Source organism: Eublepharis macularius, chromosome 8 (genome assembly GCF_028583425.1).
Source record: "Eublepharis macularius isolate TG4126 chromosome 8, MPM_Emac_v1.0, whole genome shotgun sequence".
Taxonomy (NCBI): Eukaryota; Metazoa; Chordata; class Lepidosauria; order Squamata; family Eublepharidae; genus Eublepharis; species Eublepharis macularius.
In genome coordinates this window covers 132,344,972-132,370,728 of record NC_072797.1, presented here as the reverse complement: position 1 = coordinate 132,370,728, position 25,757 = coordinate 132,344,972, and the positions used below count along the sequence as shown (strand labels likewise).

The window sequence follows — 25,757 nt, the reverse complement described above, 5'->3', positions numbered from 1 at the left end:
GTGTTGGCTTAATGGAAATCTGCACTGTGCAGATCCAAGCATATAGCATAAGTTATTAGCCTCCAATCCTATGTCCACATGCTTCAGAGCCACCACGCTGAATTAAATGGCATGGCTTGAGAAGACGTGTTCCATGACCTACATACAGGTAGACCTGCTTGTGCTATTGAACAGAGCTGTTGCAGAGTCACACAGTTTGGCCTCTGTTTTGGGCTAGTTGCCATCTCACTGCTTGACTTCCTCACAGAATTGCTGAGAGAATAACATAGGGAAAAATGGAAACAAAAATACACCCTTCTCTGTGATTCTTGCTGAAAGGGCAGGATTAAGGTAGAATATCTGCTTTGCGTGCAGTAGGTCCCAGGTTCATTTTCCAGCATCTCGAATGATCAACTCGTCAATGATATGAAAAACCTCTACTTGAAATCCTGGAGAGTTGCTGCCAATATAAGCAGACAATACTTACTTTGAAAAGATCGGTGGTCTGGCTCAGTACAAGGCAGCTTCATGTGTCCAGAGCCCTTTAGAAATACTTTTTTAAATTGGAGAACTTTCTAGTTTAAGTCATCAGCCTAGATTTTGATTACTGCACAGAGTTTTAAGGTTCCACAGTACCCTAGCTGCCAACTCTTATATATACTCAAAAATAAGTCCTGGTTACTCCAGTGGAATTATCAAGTACATATGCACAGTTTTGTAGCTTCTCCAATACCTTTTACTTCTGAATTGCACAAAGGTACAATGGTTTTGATACTAAATCTGTAATATTGGGTATTAAGACCTATCTGTAGGAAGCAGTTGTTCAGTGTGCAGATATCATTAAGGTTACCACTGCAGCTTCAAGGATAATTCTTAACTAGTATAATGACTGGAACCACAAGCAAGACTTTTATCTTGCCTCAGTTGCCAATAGTGAATTATCACAATCTAGCCATGTTAGTTTGTTGCAGCTGAATTGAAAAAAGAATCTTGTGGCAAGTTGATGCCACAAAGGGCCATTGCATCGAAATCACAGGAGGTCAGGCCACACCTGGAGTATTGTGTGCAGTTCTGAAGGCCTCACTTTGAAAAGGATGTGGACAAAATTGAGTGGGTGCAGAAGAGAGCGACAAGAATGATCAGGAGTCTGGAGACTGAGCCCTATGAGGAAAGGCCTTGGGAATGTTTAGTTTGGAGAAGAGGAGGTTGAGGGGGGACACGATTGCTCTCTTTAAATAATTGAAAGGCTGTCATTTGGAGGAGGGCAAGGAGGTGTTCCAGTTGGCAGCAGAGGGTAGGACCCGAAGCAACAAGCTTAAATTACATGCAGAAAAGGGCCGGCTGGATATTAGGAAAAACTTTTTCACGGTCAGAGTAGTTCAAAGGTGGAATCAGCTGCCTAGAGAGGTGGTGAGCTCCCCCTCACTGGGAGTTTTCAAGAAGAGGCTGGATGAATATTTGTCAGGGATGCGTTAGGCTCATCCTGCATTGGGCAGGGGGTTGGACTAGAAGGTCTGTGTGGCCCCTTCCAACTCTGTGATTCTGTGACTACTGCTGTCTTCTTTGTGTGTGCACATGTATACACACACACATTTTAACCAATAGACTAACATCTATCTGTCATATATTATCCCACACTTTCTCCAAGAAACCCAGGGCTGTATACATAGTTCTACCTTCCTTCATTTTATCTTTTTAATAGCTATGTGAGGTAGGTTAAGGCTGAGGAAGAAGGACTGGACCAAGGTCACCTAGTGAGTCCTATAGCAAGCAGGTATTGGAACCTATCTCTGGTATAACCACTGCAGTGCTCCAGGTCCTGGAAGCTTATGACATGTTGGGGCTTTAAGATTCTGTAAGGCTCTGCTTGCCAAGTAGATAGAGGCTATAAAATCCATTACTTGTTTGAACTCTGGTTGCAGTAGATGCCAAACACTCAGCAGATTTAACACACAGTGTTTTTTAAGAAACAAAGAGGTTGTTTGTATCCTAAATAGTAGGTGGCAGCTGCCTGACAGCACTGTAACAAAACAGGTTACATTCATTCCTGACAGCCACAGTTGACAGTTGTGCACCTGGGAAACGAGTGATACTGCCCTGTTTTTCATGTGTCCAGAACTTCATTTATACTCCACCTTTCTCCCCAACAGGGGCTGCTCTTCTCCATTTTATCCTCACAGCAACCCTGCGTGGTAGGTTAAGTTGAGAGTGTGAGACTGGCCCAGGGTCACCCAGCAAGCTTTTCCATGGCAGACTGGGGATTTGAACTTGATTCCCCCAGAACCTAGTCCAGCACTCTAACCAGACTGGCTGATACTGCATTGGGTTGGTGGGTGCTTCGACAGGTTTTCTCTCTCAGAACATCCATAGTGAATCAGTCCACCCAGGAATGTCCACATGGTGGCCTGGATTCTCTACTTCACTGACAGAGAATGGAACATTGGTATGTTCCGTGACTGTTTGTTCTTGGTGGATGGTGGGAATTCAGCCCACCCTGGATACTTCTATTAACATTGCAATCAGGGCTTTTTTTCAGCTGGAATGCAGTGGAACGGAGTTCTGGCACCTCTTGAAAATGGTCACATGCCTGGTGGCCTCGGAGGGCAATCTAAACTCCCCTCTGTCTGGAGATCAGGGGGCGGGGCCACCAGCCATGTGACCATTTTCACCAAGGGCGATTTAAACTTTAAATAACTCACCCCTTGTTCCAGCTGACCCAAAGTGACGTCATTGTGCGGTCCTGGGGGCGTGCGTGCACTTTACACACATGCCAAGAGTTGCCCCCTGTTCTGGCAACCCACTGAGTTCCACCACCTCTTTTCCCAGGAAAAAAGCCCTGACTTCAGTGGACTTAGAAAGGTATAACTACTTACAATAGTGCTGTATGGTTGTTGGAACATTGAAATCAAGTGTATTTTCTGTATTCTCATATTTAAGTTTTCTTGTTCAGGCCACTCGCCAGGTCTGCTCTCAAATTTTCTGTGTGTTTCATTATCAGTACAATGTATTCTAAGTGATTTTTTGCTGTCACCATTTGTCCTGTAACTGGTCATGCAGCTGATTTGCATAGTCTTGCCCTTAGAACAAGTGAGAAGGAGTAAACCTGGCTTGTATTCCCTTCAGCAATTGATAAAAATAAACCTTCACATTACGTGTCAAAGTTCTGTTTCATAATCTGCAATTCTTTCTTGAAAGGTGGAAATGACAAAATTTGATGCTCTGGAGGAAGTTTGTGCAGAGCTGAAACTGAAACAGCTGTTATGGGATTCTCTCTCTGAATGGGCAATACTTGATGAAGGCTGGATGGAGGTAAACGGCATGTATTCTTTAAATGAACAGATATAAAGAACTTGTATGGCAATTATCCATCGAAATGCTTATTTTAAAAAAATAGATACCTTTTATAGCGGACAGGTCATGAAGTAACTGTGGGTGTAATCCTAAACATACTTTCCTGAGAGTAAGCTCCATACGCTGCTTACTTCTGAGCAGACCTGCTTAAGTGTGCTCCTTAAATGTGTGATCCTAAGCAGAGTTACACACAAGACTACTGACTTCACTGGACTCAGAAAAATGTAATTCTGCTTAGGGTGGCGCTGTTAATCAAAGGAAGCCATCATCATTATGTTGTTATTCTGTGGCTTCTTCCCCTGATATGCCCAAACTGAATGTAAGAGAGGAGAAGAAGAATTGTTTGGTAGAAATGCTTCAAAAATCTCAAAAACAGAATAGCTGAGTTTAATGAATTAGCACTCAGGGGGCTGGACTAGATGACCCTAGAGGTCCCTTCCAACCCCATGATTCTATGACTCTATGATTTAGTGTGAATGCAGGTCTGCATTGCATGCTGAATTTTTGATATTTGAGCTGTATACCTGGAACATATTTAAAGTTTATAGTAGTTTGCCATAAAGGAGGTTCTTTCCCCCTGATCTGAAATCAAAAGGTCCATAAACTGCATGGCTAAAGCAGGTAGCTACTGTATATAGTTAGTTATCATTGCTATTCTTTTGGTTTTTAGTATTTTTCGTGCTTACTCAGGCAAGGGGCTGATTATCTCATTTAAGAATGTACTGATGATATGCAAGCCTGAAGAATTTGTGTGTGTATATATTTCTGATTGTATTCTTACTCAGTTTTGCTTGTATTTAGAACAACTCAAGATGTGTATCAGTAATACATGAATTGTCTCAAGTTTCTACACATGCTTTTTTCTCCAAGCTAGGTTGTTTACTAATTTTTCAGGGGGGGCTGCATAGAAGAATCTTCTATTATAGAAGCTATTTTTAGGTTTTTGTTCACCAAAATTATGTCAAATCTTTTGTACTCTATTGTTTATCTCAATATAAGGAAGAATCAGTATTCTCAAAAAATGTATCAGGACTATATTTGTAGTAAGTGACACTTCTGAAGTTATTACCCAGATGATAGTAAATGATGTTTGCAACCTGAGTGTTATCGGTAAGACATTCTTTAGCAAGACATTATGTGAGATCTCAATAAAAAAAGATTGCTCGCCATTGCTTTTTATTAAAAAATCTAGTTAGTTAGCTGTTCTATGTGACTACTTTGATCTGGGGAGAAACACCTGCTTTATGATTTTTACTATGTGAGCCACCTCAAGCAGGTCTCTTGAGAAGTGGCATATAAGTTTCCTAACTAAAGTAAACAAATATGTTTTGTAGATAAGGAAATGTTTAACCATTTCTTCTCTTGGCTTTTTGTGATAGTTCTGAAGTTGCAATTATCTCCAGGGCAGGGGAAAAAACAGATACAAAGTTTGTTCCTGTCTTTTCCCTCCCATCATTTGAATTGTAGAAGAGATGTAGAAAGAAAGGGTTAAACATGCCCTCTTTGTATAGCTGTAACATGCCCTCCTTGTATAGCTGTCTTGGATAGTAGTGATAAAAACTTTCATTTTCTTCTTTAAGCTACTTTCTTTAAGCAACTTAATAATGGTGACTATATACACATTTCTAGCTATTTTCCAAGCAGAACTTTTGATTACTGTATTTAATTGTTTGTTTGTTTATTGATATCAAAACTGGCTGCTTTTTTGTTGTTGTTTCTACTGCATCTAGAAAGACTAGGCACTTTACATAAAACAGCTTACATAAAACAGTTTACATAAAACATGGAGGCTCAGCAAAATACTGTCATCATATACCTAATTCTCAACATGGCCCATCTGTGGATACGTAAATTTAGAGTTTGGAGCCATGAACAGATCTTTGTACAAAGACAGACCTTTGTACAAACCAGAGAAAAGCCCCAGGCTTCCAGAAGCCTCTGAAATCTAAAATACAAACAAATGTTGATGGTAGGGCTGCCAGGTCTCCTGGTGGGGGCAGGAGGTTCCCCGCTTTCATCCTGTGCCCCCTGCCGCCACTCACCTGGCTGGCTGGACGGGGGAGAGAGGAAAGGCTAGGGGAATGGGCCTGGGAAGCAAAAAACCTCCTGGGCCAGCATGCAGTGGGTGCTCTCCTGCTGAGTGTGATGACATCATTTCCTTAAATGACATCACGCGCTGTGGTGGAAATGCTCCAATGCTTCACAGGGGCCTACACTACAGAACTAACCTGGGCCCATCAGCAGCCTCTGGAAAGGAGGAAATGAAGCGATCTCTGCAATTGCTTGTAGGTTTGCTGCTTGTAGTACCTAGTGACTGCAAAGTCTGAAGTGCATCAGTACATTTCTGAATGTTTTCAATACCTGCATAGAACATCAGAGTATTATACATTCATTTTCAAATTTGTCATACTTTTGTCCCAATGCTGTGTAAATTTTTAAGCTTCAATGTCAGTAGAACAATTGGCAGCTGTTTCCCAGTGCATTCAACTACATTTATTATAATAAGTTTCCACATTTAAATATATAGTTAAAGCTGAAATCCCTATGCGCATTGACCAGATCCACTAGTAGTGCCACCCTAAGCTCAGATACTCAACTTCTAAGCCTGTAGACTTCTATTCATAAAGCGCAGTCTCTTTATAATAAATTAAGTAAAAAATCCTTGTCTATTCCTTAATGACTTTGTACTTCTATCAACAGAGCAAGTTCGATAGCTTGGATCCAGAATTGTTGAATACCCAAGTTTCTAAGTATGCTAAATATGTGAGTCAGTTGGAAAAAGGTTTACCACCTAATAACGTTGTTCCACGACTCAAGGAGAAAGTGGAACGTATGAAAGAAAAGGTACAAATGACTGCCCTAAATGAATTTCCACCACGTTTCAGTGGAGACCAACTTTCAAATGAAAAACTTTCCAATGAAAAGTTCAGATCCTGTCTCATTAGTTATGATAATCATATTATTCATAAAACCTCTGGTAGCCTACTAAGCACTGGATATCAAGAAAATCTCAGGGCTTTTTCGGTGGTTACATAATTTTATTGAAGGAGAAATGATTGGTAGTGGGTGGACTGGAATGGGGGGTTATGCTTCCAGGATGAATTAAAATGAGATCCTTCCTAAAGTATTTATGAAAATACTTTGAGGTTACAGATATGCCTAGATAGTATTACTTGCTTCATTGAGAATTTATCTCTTTCTCTGTACCCCATACTCTCATACTGGCTTTTTTTTTTTTTGGTTACTCTGGGAGTTATGGAACAATCATACATAACAAAATGCTGCTTCACTTCTGTCCTGATAGTGGACTAGAGTTTATTTATTTGCTTCATTTGTACCCAGCTTTTCTGCCGAGTGGGGACTCAAAGTGGCGTACATCATTCCCCTACTATATTGTCCTCGTGACAACCTTGTGAAGTAGGTTAGGCTGAGAGTATGTGATTCTCCCAAGGCCACCCAGCAAGTTTCCATGACAAACTTGTGTCTCATAGATCCTAGTCTGACACTGACACAGAGCAGCGATTATGAAAGAGAGAAGGAATTATTTTAAATAATTCCACGAATAGTTTCAGAGAAAGTGTATTTTATTTTCCGTAGGCAACCATTTAACATAAAAAGTGTATTCAGCTTTGAATGATTTAAAACAGAAAATATGAGGAAGGGAGTAAGGCTGAAAAAAAATACTAGCATACAAACAAGAAAGAAAAGAAAAAGAACTTATTCCATTATTAAAAGTAGAGAGAAGGGTTGTATCTGCACCCTTTTGGAATATCTAGGAATCTGTTAATGCCTTTTTTCATTTTTACAAACCACATTTGGACGGACGATTAGAATTTTTAAGTAAATACAACATTTCTACAGTACAACATATGAGAACTATGGACATTTTACAGTGTGATCCTAAGCAGAGTTATACTCTTATAACAGTGCAATCCTAAGCAGAGTCAATGGGCTAGAAGAGCATAGCTGTTTAGAGTAGAATTTTTCAGTTCTATTTCTTTTCTAAGTCCAGACTTCAAGATTCAGACAACAATCCTGGCTTTAAGACTGAGTAAATATTTGGTAATTTTACTAAGGGATGGGGGTATATAGCTCTCTTTTGGAGAAAATACTGTTGTAGAGAGGAACTGAACAGGGATGTTTCCTTTGTTTTTTACTTTTTGTAATAGGGCCTCTGTGTTCATGGAAAGTTGGCGTTAGGGACTGTTTATCAGGAAGGAAAAAACATGACGGCAGGTTGAAACTGGATAATTGGCTACAGAGTTGAAAGGAATTAATTGCTACATTTCTATGCTATAGTAGATGTTCTTTTCAGCAGTGTGTTGTTCACATTTTTCCAAGTCAAGAGCCTTATTCGATTTTTGATTTATATGGTAGTGCACCAGATAGGCTGTCAGATATATAGGGGTTGTTTTGTAACATGTGGGTTTATCGATTGCAACAGATTAAGGGTGAAATATGGTATCCTCCATGATGCACGAGCAAATCATAGATAGTTCGTTTATCGTATGTACGCTTTTAAGAGAAAAAATTCAGATTAAACTAAAATTTGGTGTCTTACTTCTCTAGCTTCCTGTTATCACAGATATAAGAAACCCTTTTTTGAAACCCAGACACTGGGCAATTCTGGAACAAGTAATTGGTGCAACATTAATAGATGTGGAAAATCCATTAACCTTGGAGAAACTTGTTCAGATCAATGCTTTTGATTACAGTCAGGAGATTCAAGACATTTCTGGCCAAGCATCAGGAGAAGCTTCACTGGAGACAATTCTCAAAAAGGTACTTTTAATAGCATTTGAATATCCTAATCTGGAAGTGATGAGGAAAAATTGTTAGCATTTGTGTTCGCTATGTTGATTTATAAGCATATATATTAAAATCGCTGGAATTTAATAGTTCTGAGTAAAAATGCTTTACAGCAGAATCAGAAAGTCTTTATTGGTTCAGGCCAAAGACCATTCCAAGTTATGAATGTTAAACCAGTTATATCCTTGGATTTTTGAGAACAGGTAGTGGGTGCCACAGTGAAAAGTTTGGCAGAGCAGAATGCTGAGAGAACTGCTTCATAGGATCCTGGCCAAAGCACTGTGCAACCACAGGTGCCAGCAAGTTCAGCTGAGCCAGATTAACTCCCAGCCTATTCATGCTGAGGCATGGGAAAGTTGCCTTGCTGGACCAGTCGGTTCATTAGGCTCAAGTCCTGTGCTCCAGTTCCAATTCCATGTCTCCAGCTCCAGAGGAACCTCCCAGGTCTCACCAGCCAAGCGTGAGGCCCTACTCCCAGGGGTACTAGACCAGGCTTGCTTTGAGATCACAGGACACATGGAATCTGGGAAAAATGCTTTCTTGGTAAAAATCATGAACTCTAGAGGTATGCAGTCCAGATCTGGAAACTGACGAAAAAGATGGATTTATGCCAATCCAGCATAATCTGGTTTTGAACGTTCCCCAGAACAAACCACAGAGCTGATCGGGGGGGACCAAACTCTGCTGGGCTGGATTATCCAGTTGCAGCAAGCAACCGCAGCAGCAAGCAAGACCGTAGCAGTGTTGAGAGGGAAGGCAGTGTTGCAAATGGAGCTGAAGCCAAGCTCTGCACTGCTGCAGAAGAGTAGCATGAGGCTGGTGGGACGAGGGAAGAGGCAGCAGGCAGAGTGGATTCCTTTCCTCCTGTCCGAGCTCCCAAAGCCCTTCATGCTGTCACTGGCTGCCTTTCGAACTGCAGCTTGAGGAATTCTCTGGTTTGACATTGGGATTCTCAGGGTTGACACTGGTTCCCTTGCTGCAGCTTGGTTCTGATGTGCATTGTTGGTTTAGCTTGCAAGGGAGTCAGTATCGAACCAGAGAATCCTAGGTAGGGGGCAGGGGGGAACAAGCCACAGAGTTTAAAAGCATGGTTTCCATAGGTAACAGTGGTTAGTGGCAGGGGGTAGCTTGTTCAGGAACCCATAGAATTGGACCTCAGGGTCCAATCCCCCTGAAATTTGGGAGGTCTTTAGGGAGTAAGTTCCCTGTAGATTTGGGAGGTCTTTAGGGAGTAAGTTCCCTGGAGATTTGGTGAGTTAGCTTTAAAAATCCACACACACCCCAGGCCCTCTGGACATTTTTCCCCATGGGGAATAATAGTCATATAAATCTGGTATTATTTGGATATTTTTTTGGTACACACCCCTAATGAACACTACATGGTGTAAGAATAATTTGATTGTCCCATTTTACTGAAATGAGTATTGCTACGGAAATAGTCCATGTATAATTCATCTTGTCAAACATATTTTCAATGCAACATGCTTATTTATTAGGATTTTTATTTTTTTTATACCAGGTAGAAGATTCTTGGAAAACAACAGAATTTATTGTTCTTCCTCATCGTGATTCAAAAGATATTTTTATCCTTGGTGGAACAGATGACATTCAGGTAGGAAAATGCTCATGCTAAGGGGTGAGCCCATTGCACCAGCTCTTCTCTGTTACTGGTTTGTGGTTCTGTTATGGTCTCGTTCTTCTTATGGGAGTCTCCAGGAAAGAAAGGGCTACTCTAAATAGAAAATATTATATATATTTGTGTTTCCGTTTCCAAGAAGTACAACAGAACAACTGTGGCAAAACTCCCAGATAACAGCGTCTTCCTGGTGCGATTTCGCACGAGAAGATGGTGTCTTCTGGGTCTTTCGCGTGATGTGTTGCCTGAAGTGGTCTCCTTGCAAAAATATGATTTATGGGGGAATTAGCTAGCAAGGAAGACGGCTATTTGAGAGGCGGTAACTGGGATCTGTCACCTTTGTATACCAGGTCCCTTCCTACAATGGAACAAGTGAGTCTGGTGCTTAATATCAAACAATAAATTTTTGTTGAACACAAGAACTTCATGCACATACACACCAACTACTGGGGAAAATAATTACAGACACACACAGAGTCCTAGGAAATGTTGCCAGAAATTGGGGATAGTGAGAGGGAGTAAATATATCTACCTTATCCTGGAGAAGGGGGTCCAGTCCGTGGTGAGGAGAGAGAGAGAGAAGCTTCAAATGTCCAGCGTCCTCACCAAGGCAAGAGGCTTAGAGCAAACCTCAAGGGAACAGTGCTTGTGGATCCGGAAACATGTTTGAAGGAAGAGAGGCTTAGGGAAGAGACCCTAAGGGAGCAGCATCCTGGAAGCTTGCACGACTTGAATGGGGCCAGAGCTCTACCTTTATAGGTAAAATGTGCCCTGAGGTGGAAGAGCCCACTTAGCCGTTAGAACAAAGGCTCCAACGGTTAGTTCCTGGGTTAGACAAAAGGCTTGAGTACTTTGATTGGCAGCTGCTGGGGTGTGTGAATACAAATGTAAAACTAGTTCTAGAGCAGCACTAAAAGGATAGTTTGCTGATGAAGTACACCGGAGCTAGGTTAAGTGTCTTTAGGGAGGGGATACATTGTGCCAGGAACGACTGTAAATACTTATGAATGTCATTTGATTAGCTCCTCAATCATGGACAGGAGATCTCATCACGGAAGGAGGGAAAGGAATGTGCTAAGTGGGTTTGACTCTGCGAGTCCTTTGTTGCTCTGGGCACTGGTGGGGCCGGCGAGATTGTAGATCCAATCAAGCCACGGTCACTCCACATTCCAGGGCAGCATTCCTTGCATGCTTGGTCCTCCCGGGCGGGATGTAGCAACGGTAGGGGCTCTCTGGTGGCAATACAGCAGGCATTTTAAACTCCAGAGGCTTGTACACTTTTAATATTACACGCAGCTATATGAAAACTGCTGTACAACTGGCGAAGGCCGGGCTGACTGCTTATAGATTTTCTGCAGGCAGATAAGACATGGAAACGACCCTGGTCTACTCAGAATCCTACTCAGGGGTTTACTTCCAGGAAAGTGGTTTTAGAATTACACTGTTAGTGTACTTTAGCTGAAACTCAGTTTCTCCCCCCCCCCGCAATTATTTCTCATCTTTTTAATGGGAAACTTGCCTGTCAAAAATTCTATTTTATTTCAAGGTCCTCCTGGATGACAGTACTATTAACGTAGCAACAATAGCTTCTTCACGATATGTTGGCCCTCTCAAAGCACGAGTAGATGAATGGCAAAAGCAGCTTGCTTTGTTCAGTCAGACATTGGTGAGTACCGCACTACAAAAGAATGTCTTATTTATTGTCTTTAGCTGCCTGCCTTAAAAGAGAAAGGTAACCTTGAAAAAAATGTTACCTAATTTGCACCTAAATGGTATCCCAAGAATTGCAGTAACTGAATGGTTGCATATTGAAATAAATTATGAGAAAAATAGAAACCCTAATAAATTAGCATGTTGCATTGAAAATCTGTTTGACAAGTAAGTTACCAGGTATACATATGGTTATCTAGTATTGTTTGAGAGAAGTTACCAGGAGGTCCCAGTAACCTTAGGGAAATAGGCACATCAGATTATATATATTTGACAGAGATGTCAAAGGAGTGACATTTGCAGTACAAGGGAAAATAATGTGTCTATAATCTTTGGCAAGATAGTGTTTAAACATCAGGTTAGTGAAAGACCTGGATAACCCAAGCTAGCCGTTCTTGTCAGATACTGGAAGCTAACTGGGATCGGCTCGAGTTGGTACTTGAATGGGAGACCACAAAGGAAGTCTAGAGTCACTATACAGAAAAAGGCAATGGGAAACTGTCTCTGTCTCTTGCCTTGGAAGTTCTGTGGTGTCACCATAAGTCAGCTGTGACTTGACACCCCTTCACACACACAGAAGGGGAAGATTTCTGACTTGATTATTCTTTGTTTGCTCATTAATAGCCTGAAGAAAAGATTAAGTAACCCTTTGGCAATATTTGCTGGTAATACTAAATTAGTTTAAGATATGAGAAAAGTTTTTAACAGGGCCTCAAATTTACACTTGATAGCTGCAATTCAACATTGAAAAGAGCACAATAATGTATTTTGAGGTGGATAAGCATCCTAATTCTACTTACGAAATTTTGGTTTCTGGATAAGCTCTTGCTATGCAAAAGGATGAAAGGTGGTAGTACTTTTGCTATGCAAAAAGATGTAAAAATAGTTGCACTAACCTGTAGCTGATGTTCATTGAGTGGTCACCAGTAGTCACACTACCCTCTCCCCTGTCCTGTTGTGAGTTCTCTTTATTCATACTGTTCTCAAGGCTTGTGAGGTGGCAGAAAGAGTACTGAGGGACAGGCATTCCCCCTCCCTCTCCCAGGTGGGACAGCACTGATGATCACTTGATTGACATCAGTTCATCGACAGTCTTCAGTGCAGTCTCACATTGGGGACTGCACTTGTGCAGGCCAGCCACTCGGAACAGGATTTTTCTAGCTCTTAGGCTATTCAGGAGGGGGCGACATCCCCCTTGGACTGCTGCAAGCTGGTTTTTCCCCGCCGAAACGGTCATGTGGTGGTTGAGGTCGCCCCTGTCTCCCACAGTTTGCTTTTTGCCACCAAAGAGAACAGATGCATTCTAGTATTAGCTTAGTGCTGAATACTCTCGCTAGTTTTTCATAGTTTGTAGTTAAAGTTGTTATAGTTGTTGATAGTTTCCTAAAAAAAAAGTTTCTTAGAGTTAGATAGTTTTGTAGTTGTAGCTGAGTTGAGAACAACTGGCTGTGCCAGGGGACGGAAAGCCGGGGTGAGTGAAAAACAGTTTCAGTAATTTTGCCCTGAAATGGATCCGCAACTCCCCCCCATCCTCCGTTTGCCGAAATTGCTCTTCAATAAATGTGGAGAGTGCACCACAAAAATGGTGAAGACAGATGGCCATGCTCGGTGTCTGGCGTGCTTGGAGGAAGGCCATATCATGGACTGATGCAAGCAATGTCAAGTTTTCACCCTTAAGGCGAGAGCAGATCGAGCGGCACGATTGAAGGCCATGCTCTGGGAAAAGGCCATGTCTAGCTCCTCATGCCTGGCAGCAAAAAAAATCTGCCCTGACGGAGTGATCACTGCACCCATGATCCAAAGCAGAGTCAGAATCGGCTAGGTCCTTGGACCCGAAGCGTGTAGAATTGATGTCAGATCCATCGGCTCCGAAGACTCAGAACCGATCATGTTCTTGGTGTCATGAGACTACCGCTTCAAGGAGATCATTGGCCAGTGTAATTCTGATGGAGAACGATCAGCCCATTCCTACGGGCAGAGCTTCGAGATCTCCAGCTCCTGCTGGAGCCGATACAGAGGCTGCTGAACCTCTGAAATGAAAACATAAAGATAAAAGTAAGAGTAAGTCGTGGCAGTGAGAAATTCCATCAGCACCAACCTGGGCTTCGGAACCAGATCAAATTCCTTTCCTGGCTAGGAGATCCAGTTCTATCTCCCCAGCAGTTATAGATAAATAGATATTTCAGTGCCCCAGCCAAAGACAAGGGATAACATTCTCAAACATATTTATGCAGACGCTCCCAAAGTTGTCACTTTTCCCATGATTGAAGGGTTTGTGGAGATAATGGATGAGCTGTGACAAAGACCTGCATCCATCCCAATTACAACAAAGAAGGTGGAAGCCTTGTATAAGGTGAAGAAAGATGTGCCCTTATCTGTTTACCCACCCACCTGCCTCATCCATGATTGCTGAGGAGCTGCAGGCAAAACAGAGGCAAGGCAGCCTGTCCACCTCGGCTGATAAGGAAGGCAAAAAGATAGATACAGTGAGCCAGGCAACTGTATTCTGGGTTCTCTCTCACCATTAAGGTGGCCAACTTCTTAGCCATTATGAGTGGCTATCAAATTTTCCTGTGGCAAAAAATGACTGCCTACGTAGATGCCTTACCAAAGGACAAGAAACCACTGGCCAAAATGATTCAGTATGAAGCCATCATCTTTTCAAAACAACAAATAAGTACCAGCATGCACATCCTGGATATGTCGGCTAGTGGCTTAAGCACTGCAGTGGCACTACGAAGACACACATGGCTTCGTGCTACAGCCTTGCCTCTTGAGACCAAGAACAAAATTGAAGACCTGCCATTTGAAGGGACTACACTGTTCTCTGAAAAAACTGATTACTTGGCAAATTAAGAAGAAAGATTGCCTGATGGCAGAATCTTATGACATCCTACCCCAGTCTACTGGATCACCACCATATAGAAATGCTGGGAGAAGGGGCTTCCAACCTAGGAAGGATTACAGATCATACAGATTCCAGCCCTGTAAGGTGCAGTATCCATATCGCACGCAATATTCGAATTTGAACCAGCCTAGAAGATGATCGGCTGGAAGCTCAAAGTCTTGACATCAGGCTCAAGCTCCAAAAGACCCTCCACAGGGTTGGAGAGAGCCGTTATGACTAGACATCTGTTTGGAAACTTCCGGTTTGGGATTCATGGAGGTCTGACGCAGCTCCATTTGCGGAGCTGACCGGACTGCCGTTTTAAGTGGCCGGCGGGGGAAAAATAGCCCGCGGCCGACTGCTCTCAGGCGGAGAGCAGGCAAAGAACGCTCAAGACCCTAGGGTGTGCTAGATCTTGGACGAGGGGGGGCTCTACACAACGGGTCCCCTCCCGATCCTTGAGGTCCCACCCTGCGACAGGTCGGCTACAATCTCTGCGGCAGTTCTGGGGCCAATTCGGCTGGCATAAGACCTACATACCCAAGCTTCGATTGGGGGAAGAAACGGAGAGGAGAAGTTAAAATCGAAACAGCGATTACAACCCGAGAAAAGTGAATGAGAAGGTAAAGATCACTATCTTCTGTTACGGGACAGATTGATTAAAGCAGAGAGGAATAAAAGTAGATTTTCAAACTGCAACAGGCTAACGATAAAGAGGGGAAGACTCGGCAAGAGTTGTATTTGAAAAGAGACTCAGTTTAAAGAAGTTATTAAAGGAATTGGACTATTGTTTTGAATACTTGCAGTTATGGAGCTGTGAGAAAAAGACACCATCGCGAGACCTACTGTGGGAAGTTGGGAGACAGGAAGTGCGTAACAACAATAGAGTTGCTGGAGAGAAGCGGCCCTTGCTGGAGGGCAGGAAGAAGGGAATCGCCATCTTTGAAAGGGGAAGGGTCGCGGCCTCAGCGGAAAAGGAAGTAGGCCATCTTGGATTGCAAAATCATAGAGAAACCATAGAGAAAAGACGCCCGACATTTTGGACTCTTTAAAATTTAATTTTTGTAAGAAGACCGGGACATTTGAAATAAAAGGACATTAAATTTTACGCCACGGAGTTAAGGAAGAGAGCGGACTCGTGGGAGCGAGCCAAAGCAAGCCCCACGATGTCAAAAAAAGAGTGGCAATCGGCAATAGAAAACCTGGATAAAAAACTTTTAGATGTGATTAAAGAACTTAAGGACACGAAATTGGAGCTGATTAAAGAGGTTAAAGAGGTTACACAGACAGTAAAATCGGAGCTGTCAGAAGTGAAAAAAGGTATGGAAACAATACAAAGTGAACTACAAGGAACGCAGCAGAGAGTTAAAACAGTAGAAGACGCGATGGAGAACTTAGCAGACACGCAACAAACAGAGATGAGACTGATGAGGGGGAGAATGTCAGTTGCAGAAACTAAACACATGGAGAAGCAGTTACGTTTTCGTGGCTTGCCAGAAGTGGAAGGAAAGTCAGCGCAAGAACAGATGACTGAGGTGTTAGCTGAATACCTGGGGAAGGAGGAGGAGGAAGTTGTGGCTATCCTAGATGTGGCATATCGTGCGAACTCGAGAATTGCAACCCAGAGGAAATTACCAAGAGACGTGATTGCGCAGTTTACGACACGAAATATGAAAGAGAAGATTGTGACAAAACAGTTTCAAGATCCATTGGAGATTGATGGCAAGACGATTATCATAATGAAGGAATTACCCAGGTCAGTGTTATCAGATCGGAAAAAATACAAAGTGCTAATTCAGATCTTGAAGGACATGAAAATCAGGTACAGATGGGAGTTACCAGAAGGTGTGTCCTTTGAGTTTGGAGGGGCCAAAAAGCGCATCAGATCTGAGCGAGAGATGGAGCGATTTATAAGGGACAATGAAAAAGACTTACCAACAAGACTATGAGTATGGAGTGTAAAGTTTTATCTTGGAATGTAAATGGACTAAACTCACCGAATAAGAGAAAAAATATTTTCCACTGGCTATTAAAACAAAAATGTGACATTGTTTGTTTGCAAGAGACCCATATCAGAAAGCAGGATGTAAAATATTTAAAATCAGGAAAATTGGGCAAAGAATTTGTAGCGGCCTCCAACAAGAAAAAAAGAGGAGTGGTGTTGTACATAAAAGAGGAGCTACAGCCAAAATTTGTAATGAAAGATGTGGAAGCCAGATTTATTGCAGTGGAATGTACTTGGGACTTAAAGAGAGTGTTGGTAGTCGGAGTTTATGCACCTAACGGTGCAAAGGAAAGCTTCTTTGAGGATTTGAGGAAGCAACTAGATGATCTTTCATACGACCAGATAATTCTTGCCGGAGACTTCAATGGAGTGACGAACTTGGAATTAGATAAAAAGACAACAACTGCACAAAAGAAAAGAGGACTATTACCAAAGCTCTTTTTTGACTTGATACAACAGGAGACTTTAGAAGATGTATGGAGAAGAGAATATCCTAAAAGTAGACAATTTACTTTTTATTCTGCAAGGCACTGTACACTATCAAGAATTGATATGATCTGGGCCTCAAAAGACTTAGCGTTATGGACTAAGGAGGTAGAAATAATGCCGATGGTAGGCTCAGATCATAATCCAATCATGTGGAAATTAGGGAAAAGGAGAAAAAGGAAAGCATGGAGAATAAATGAGGACTTGCTACAGGAAGGAGAGAATATGGAGATGTTGAGAAGAGAGACAAAGTTCTTCATACAATACAACGTAAATAAAGAAGTACCAACTGACAAAGTTTGGGACGCTTATAAGGCGGTTATAAGGGGCATACTAATGGACTTAAATGGTAGAGCAAGAAAAAAGAAAGAGGAGAAAAGACAAGAGATTGAGGAGAAAATAAAAGCCAAAGAAATACAGTTAAAAAAGAGACCAGGGAAAAAGAAATTATATCAGGAAATTAAAATACTTCAAGAACAGTTAACAGCAATGAATAATAAGGAATTGGAGTGGAATCTTAAAAGATTGAATCAGAAAGCGTTTGAAGGTGCAAATAAACCTGGGAAGTATTTGGCATGGCAACTGAAGAAGAGAAGGGAAAAGAAAATAATAAATAGAATTTGCGAAGATAATAAAACGTATTTGGAACAGACTACCATTAGTAGAGCCTTTTACAAATTCTACGCTAAGTTGTATAATAAGAAAGAGGTAAATAAAGAGTCAATAGCGTTATATTTGGAGAAAATGAAACTTCCAGTAATTTCGGAAGCTTGGAGAAATAAACTGAACAGTGAAGTAACAGATGAGGAACTAAACAAGGCAATACAATCTGCAAATCTAGGAAAGGCGCCAGGGCCAGATGGACTTACAGCGAAATTTTATAAGGTAATGGCCAATGAACTGGCACCATTCCTAAAAGAGGTGATCAATGGAGTTTTAAAGGACCAGCGGATTCCAGATACCTGGAATGAAGCGAATATATCATTGATCCCCAAAGAGGGCCAAGACTTGACTAATGTGAAAAACTACAGACCTATATCGCTACTTAACAATGATTATAAAATCTTTGCGAAGATACTGGCGGAGAGACTGAAGGGGTGGCTTTCGGAAGTCATTGAGGAGGAACAAGCAGGCTTTTTGCCAGACAGACAAATCAGAGACAATTTAAGGACAGTGATTAATGCTATTGAATATTATGACAAGCGTTGTGACAAAGAGGTTGGTTTCTTCTTTGTTGATGCTGAAAAGGCGTTTGATAATTTAAACTGGGACTTTATGTTTGCCACTATGGAAAAGCTACAATTGGGAGAAAGATTCATTAGAGCAATTAAGGAAATTTACAGAGACCAGACTGCAGCAATTGTGGTGAATGATGAAGCGACTAAGAAATTGATTATAAGTAAAGGAACAAGACAAGGTTGCCCGTTGTCTCCACTGCTGTTCATTTTGGTATTGGAGATCCTGATGATACAAATACGACAAGATGAAAAAATTCGAGGAATTAAAATAAAGGACTATTCATATAAGGTCAGAGCATTTGCGGATGACATAATGTTAATTGTAGAAGACCCATTGGAGAACATGCCAAAAGTGATAGATAAGATTAAGGAGTTCGGAGACTTGGCAGGTTTTTATATTAATAAAAAGAAGTCAAAGATACTATGCAAAAATATGACTAAGCAGAAACAACAATTGTTAACGGAAATAACGGATTGTGAAGTAACAAGTAAGGTGAAATATTTGGGAATCGAACTGACTGCTAAGAATATAGACTTATTTAAAAACAACTATGAAAAACTATGGACCCAGATAGAGAGAGATTTGATTAAATGGAACAGACTAAATTTGTCATGGTTGGGAAGGATTGCAGCAGTTAAGATGAATGTGTTACCAAGAGTAATGTTTTTGCTACAGACAATACCAATCATCAGTGATTCTAAGCAATTTGAAAAATGGCAGAGGAAAATATCAGACTTTGTATGGGCAGGCAAGAAGCCTCGAGTGAAAATGAAAGTTTTACAAGATGCAAAGGAAAGAGGCGGAATGCAACTGCCCAATCTAAGACTTTACCATGACGCAATTTGCTTGGTGTGGTTGAAGGAGTGGATGACGCTAAAGAATAAGAAATTACTAGCCCTAGAGGGATATAAAAAAATATTTGGATGGCACGCATACTTATGGCATGATAAAGTAAAGGTGAACTCGATGTTCCTGCATCACTATATACGGAGAAGTTTATATATAATCTGGAAGAAGTATAGAATCTATCTGGAAGAAGGAACCCCTTTGTGGGTAGTTCCATATGAGGTGATAGATCCGAGAGCTGTTGATAATGAGCAACAATGTCTAACTTATAAAGAAATAACTAGAACTGAAGAATCTAAACTCAGAATAAAGACTCAGGAGGAATTATCACCTTATTATGATTGGTTCCAGTATAGACAGATTAGAGATTTATATAACTCGGACTCTGTAAAGGGAGGTATACGAACAGAAAACTCGGAACTAGAGCAGACCCTTCTTAAAGAGGACAAGAAAAGAATATCTAAGGTATACCAAGCACTGCTGAAATGGTATACTGAGGATGAAATAGTTAAAGGACAAATGGTGAAATGGGCCATAAATTTCAACAAAGAAATAACAATGGAGGCATGGGAATACTTGTGGAAGACTACAATGAAGACAACGACATGCACTAGTATTAAAGAGAACATTTACAAAATGATTTACCGTTGGTACATGACACCAAAGAAGATTGCGCTAGGGAATTTGAACACTTCTAATAAATGCTGGAAATGCAGGAAGCATGAGGGCTCCCTCTACCATATGTGGTGGACGTGTGAGGTAGCTAGGCAGTACTGGGGGGAAATAATAAGAGAAATGAGTGAGATTTTATAATTTCAAATTAATAAGAACCCAGAACTCCTGCTACTAAACTTGGGAATGGAGGGAATTCCAGCCCATCATAGGACGTTGATATTTTACATGACGGCAGCAGCTAGACTTTTGTATGCGCAAAAATGGAAAATACAAGAAGTGCCAACCATTGAAGATTGGATCCACAAATTGCTGTATATGGCAGAAATGGACAAAATGACAAGAAAATTGAGAAACCTGGACTCAGGACAGTTTAACACAGACTGGGAGAAGCTGAAACAATATTTGGAGAAGAAATGGGAGGTGGGAGGAGAACTGTGGCAGTTTGAGAACTACTGAAGTACAATAAAATGTAGAGGGGGGTGACTTTACCGGGGAGGAGAAGAGGTAAAAGAGAATTTCTAAGCAGTTATGATATTAGATTGATATATATAGAATAATAAATAGAATATTGATAGAAAATAATTAATCATAAGGGTTAACTATAAGGATTGATTAACTAATAATATTTTCTTTTTGATTCCGTACAGTGTACCAAACTGAATATGTTTATTTGAAGTTGTATATGAGTCAAATTGATTGATATCATATATAGACTTATGATTGAAGGGGAATAGAAATACTAATGTAAACAAATATAACTAAAATAGAAAGAAGAAGATAGAATGAATAACATATAGAGTATAAGTTAAACTGGCTGATTTATATGAATGTATGGTTTACATAGTTTATGATATATAGAAATATTTGAAAGTGAAATAATGAAAAATGGGATAAATTGTTTATCCATTATGGAAAAAGGGACTCATAGTCAGGGTACAGAGTATTAAAAATAGTTAAAGAAGTATTGCTTAGAATAAAGGGAGAATATATATTTGTTAGATAGAGGAATATATAAAGAGTAAGGGAAAAGGGATAAAGGGTTGGAAAACTGTTGGAAGTCAACAAAATAGGGGGGGAAAGGGAGGGGGTTAGAAATTGGGAAATGGGAATATTGACTGTAATGTGTAAACATTTGATCCTAACCCAATAAAATTTTTTTCAAAAAAAAAAATGACTAGACATCTGTTTGATGGGGGCTCTTCATTTGTTTTGAGAAGACTAACACAATTCTACAGCCCGGAAAATCCACAACAACCAACACAATTCTTTGCTTGTTGGGAGTCCATTACTCAGGATAATTGGGTTTTGACAATAATTAAAAATGGTTACAGGTTGGAGTTTGATACTTTGCCTCCTACTTATTAACCAGGGCAAGGCCCTGGGAATATGCTCCCAGAGCTCGAGAAGGAGATCCAGTCATTGTTAAACAAAGGGGCCCTTGAGAGAGTATCATCGTTTGAGAATCCATTTGGGTTTTTCTCTCGATTCTTCTTTGTTGTCAAGAAAGATGGGGGGCGGAAAGACTTATATTAGACCTATGAGGTCTCTTTTGATAGTATCAAAATTCAGGATTGTCACACTCCCATGGGTCATTAATATGCTTTCTCCAAATGTGGTTTGCAGTCCTAGATCTACAGGATGCGTATTTTCACATTTCAGTTTGTCAGGAGCATAGGAGGTACCGGCGCTTTGTATTTCATAGTCAGGTATTCCAGTACACTGCACTACCCTTTGGTTTGGCTACAGCTCCTAGCGTATTTACTAAACGTATAGCGGTAGTAGTGGCTCACCTTAGAAGATTGGAATGTGCCATCTACCCGTATTTGGATAACTGGTTAGTTACCGCACACTCGCAGGAAGAGTTAAGATCCAACATAGTTCTGATACTGACACTGTAGAAGTTTGGACCTTGTAGTGAATGAGAAGAAGTCTAACTTGACACTTAGTAGAATGGTAAAGTTAATTGGAGCCACTTTGGACTCTACAGTTAATAAAGTGTTCTTACCTACAGATTGTTGTGACAAGCTGATAGGTTTCATGAGGAAATGATTCCAATCGGCCCAAACAATTCAATTCAAATCTTGCTGGGTCTTATGGCTTCTACAACAGCAGTTGTCCCGTTTGCACACTTGAGAATGAGGCCACTACAGTTGTGCTTCATCAAGCACTTTCACCCACAGGAGCAGTCACCCCAGATCAAATTGTCTATTCCCAGAAGGGTCCTATGATCTTTGCATTGGTGGATAGATGTTAAAAACCTGTCTGAGGGAATTCAGTTTTGTCTACCTACCCATGAAATTACCCATAACTACAGATGCGTCCATGGAGGGATGGGGTGGTCACTGTGAAGAGGTGGTTGTCAATGGTTTCTGGTCAGACAGTGAGAAGGAATGTCATATTAATTCTCTAGAACTGAGAGCAGTGTACTATGCCCTTGACTTACTTGCAGATATGCTGCTCAACAAGAAGGTTCAAATCTTATCGGACAATATGACAACAGTCTCTTATATAAACAAGCAGGGGGGAACAGTGTCAAAGAAACTGTCTAGAAGCCATCTATTTATGGGATCCTGTGGTATTACACTTTCTGCCCTATATATTGCTGGGTCCCAAAACAGCAGAGCAAATTACTTCAGCAGATTAGGGAGCTCTCACCACGAATGGGTCTTAACAGACAAGTACACAAGGGAGATCTTCAAGAAATGGGGACCACCAGACATAGATCTCTTTGCCACAGAAGACAATACAAAGGCCCCTCAGTTTTGTTCCAGAGGGGGCATTGGGCAGAACTCCTTGGGGGATGTTTTCCAGATGAGATGGGAAAGGGAACCATTTTATGCCTTCCCTCCGATCCCATTGATACAGAGAACAGTTTGCAAAATACTCGTGGACCAGGCTTCGTGCATACTGATAGCTCCATTTTGTCCTCGACAGCCTTGGTTCCACACTCTCAAGAGTATGGCCAAAAGGAATTACATACATCTCCCAGTAGTGCCAGATTTACTTCACTTTGGATGCACATGATATCATGACCTAGACAGACTACATTTAACTGCATGGTTCCTAGAACACTAACTGTACAGTTCTCAGATGAAGAGGCATCTTCTTAAATGCATGTAGGCCATATACTAGAAAATCGTATAGCCTAAAATGGAATAGATTACTGTTTTGGGCTGATGCTACCTAGTATCATTACAGAGGTCAGGCTTGGCATCATCTTCTATTAAGGTTCATTTGGCTGCAATATCAGGTTTCTACGCCAATGTAGATGGAAAGATGATTTTCTACCATTTTTTTATCTAAGCTAGTAGATGGCCTGCATGCATTTAAGATGATATTTGCCTCTTCACCTGAGAATTGTACAGATAGTGTTCTAGGAGCCATGTAGTTAAATGTGCTCTATCTAGGTTGTGATACCATGTGCACCTCTGTCCATCATCTTCAAGGCCTCCTGGAGTACTGGGGATGTGCCACAAGATTGGAGAAGAGCAAATGTTATCCCAATCTTTAAGAAAGGAAAGAAGGATGACTGGGGAATGACCACAGGATGGTCAGTCTGACTTCTGTTGCTGGGAAGATATTAGAACAGATTTTAAAGGGATTGATCTGTAAGCATCTGAAGGACCGCTTAGTGATCCAGGGAAGTCAACATGGTTTTGTCCCCAACAGATCTTGTCAGACCAACCTGGTTTCCTTCTTTGATCGAGTGACAAGCTTACTGGATCTTGGAAACTGTCGATGTGATTTACCTAGATTTCAGTAAAGCGTTTGATAAGGTTCCCCACGTCATTCTAATGGGTAAACTGGAAGACTGTGGACTGGACTATAGGACAGTTTGTTGGATAGGGAACTGGTTAGAGGACCGCACCTGAAGAGTGGTGGTCAATAGCGTTTCATCAGATTGAAGGGAGGTATCCAGTGGGGTGCTGCAGGGCCTGGTTTTGGGCCTGGTACTTTTCAATATTTTTATCAATGACCTGGATGAAGGGGTAAACAGGCTACTCAATTCAATTCCATTCAAATACCTTTAATGGCATACAAGGGCTACTCATTAAATTTGCTGATGGTACCAAATTGGGAGGAATAGCAAACACCCAAGAAGATAGAGTTAAAATTCAACAAGACCTGAATACTCTGGAGAAGGGGGCGGTTGTGAACAGGATGCAGTTCACATAGATGTTACCTGAATTGGTGTCTCCTTGCGAGTAAATAGAATTTGTGGGGGGAATTAGCTATGCGAGAGGCCAGTAACCGCAGGATCATATCACCAATAATTTACGGAGTCCTTTCTGAAGGATATACACACACGAAGCTGGTGTTCTTAATTAAAGGGTAATTTTTATTCAAGGGGCAAATGCATACATACACAAACATACAAGAGGCCTAGGAAAAGCAGTGGTGAAAGTGGGATAGATTTGAATGTTTGCGAGGCAATAATTACCTATCCAGAGAGCAAGGGGGTCCGCAGAAGGAAAGCTTCAAGTGCCAGTGTTCTCTGCCAAGGGAACAAGAGGCTTAGCGCAAACCTCAAGGGAACAGCGCTTTGGATCCGGTAAGCGTATATGAAGAAAGAGAGGCTTAGGGAAGCAATCTTAAGGGAGCAGCCAGGAAGCGTGCTCAATTTGACTGAGGCCAGGGCCCTACCTTTATAAGTAAAATGTGCCCTGAGGTGCGAGAACCCACCTAGCCATTAGAACAAAGACTCCAACGGTCAGTTCCTGGGATTGATAAAAGGTTTGATTACCTTGATTGGTAGCTGCTGGGGCGTGTTAAGGCAAATGCAAAATTTGTTCTAGTGCTGCACAAAGGGCCAGTTTGTTAATGAAGTCCACCGGAGCTAAGTCGATGAATTTATGGTTGTTGTGGGTTTTCTGGGCTGTATTGCTGTGGTCTTGGCATTGTAATTCCTGACATTTCGCCAGCAGCTGTGGCTGGCATCTTCAGAGGTGTAGCACCAAAAGACAGAGATCTCTCAGTGTCACAGTGTGGAAAAGATGTTGGCAGGTCATTTATATCTACTCAGGAGGGGTGGGGTTGAGCTGAGTCATCCTGTAAGAGTTTCCCAGGGTGTGGAATGCTAATGGCGGGAGGCTTCACTGTATCCTGAGGAGGTTCTTTTGCATATGGATTGGTGCTTGATGTACTAATCTTCTCTGCAGGGCTATTGTCGGGTATAGAGTGTTTTGTTAGCCTAGTGTTTTTCAGAACTGGAAACCATGCTCTGTTCATTCTTAAGGTTTCTTCTTTCCTGTTGAAGTTTTGCTTATGCTTGTGAATTTCAATGGCTTCCCTGTGCAGTCTGACAAAGTAGTTGGAAGTGTTGTCCAGTATTTTGGTGTCCTGGAATAAGATACTGTGCCCTGTTTGAGTTAGGCCCTGTATTGCCTTCGACAATACATCGATGAATTTAGTTGGGGACTGTACCTGCCCAGGAATGAACTGTAAATACTTATGAATGTCATTTGATTAGCTCCTCAATCAAAGACAGGAGATCTCATCACGGAAGGAGGGAAAGGAATGTGTTAAGTGGGCATGACTCTGCAAGACCTTTGTTAAACTGGATTCCTTAGGGGCTGGGGAGACTGCAAAACTAATCATCTCTAATCATTCCATATTCCTGTGCGGCATTCCTCTCATGCCTGGATCTCCCGGGCAGGACTCAGCAACTGTTAGCTGGAGGCCCTCTGGTTGCAATACAAGCTGCCATTTTAAATCCAGAAGCCTGGTGATTTTATATCACAGGTAGCCATGTTAAAATGGCTATTAAAGATGGCAGAGGCTGGGCCGACTTCTTAAGTGCACAGTATTACACCTGGGCCACAAAAATGTGAAGCACAAATACAGGATGGGGGATACACTTCTGGGTAGTGAATGCGAAAGAGATCTTGGAGTAAGAGTGGACTGTAAACTAAATATGAACAGTCAGTGTGATGTGGTGGCAAAAAAGGCAAACTCAGTCTTAGGTTGTATCAAAGGGGCCATAGCGTCGAAATCGCAGGAGGTCACAGCCCCTCTCTATACTGCCTTGGTCAGGCCACACCTGGAGTACTGTGTGCAGTTCTGGAGGCCTCACTTCAAAAAGGATGTGGACAAAATCAAGAGAGTGCAGAGAAGAGCGATGAGGATGATCAGGG

The 25,757-nt window shown here is 41.5% G+C and overlaps 1 protein-coding gene across 1 annotated transcript in view; it reads left to right on the top strand.

The window, feature by feature from the left end:
* Nucleotides 1-25,757, top strand: part of DNAH6 (dynein axonemal heavy chain 6) — a 364,598-nt gene that overhangs the window by 55,824 nt on the left and 283,017 nt on the right. The window contains 5 exon segments of the mRNA XM_054986586.1: nucleotides 3,175-3,288; nucleotides 6,031-6,174; nucleotides 7,900-8,112; nucleotides 9,659-9,751; nucleotides 11,322-11,441. Coding sequence (XP_054842561.1) covers nucleotides 3,175-3,288; nucleotides 6,031-6,174; nucleotides 7,900-8,112; nucleotides 9,659-9,751; nucleotides 11,322-11,441 — 684 coding nt within the window.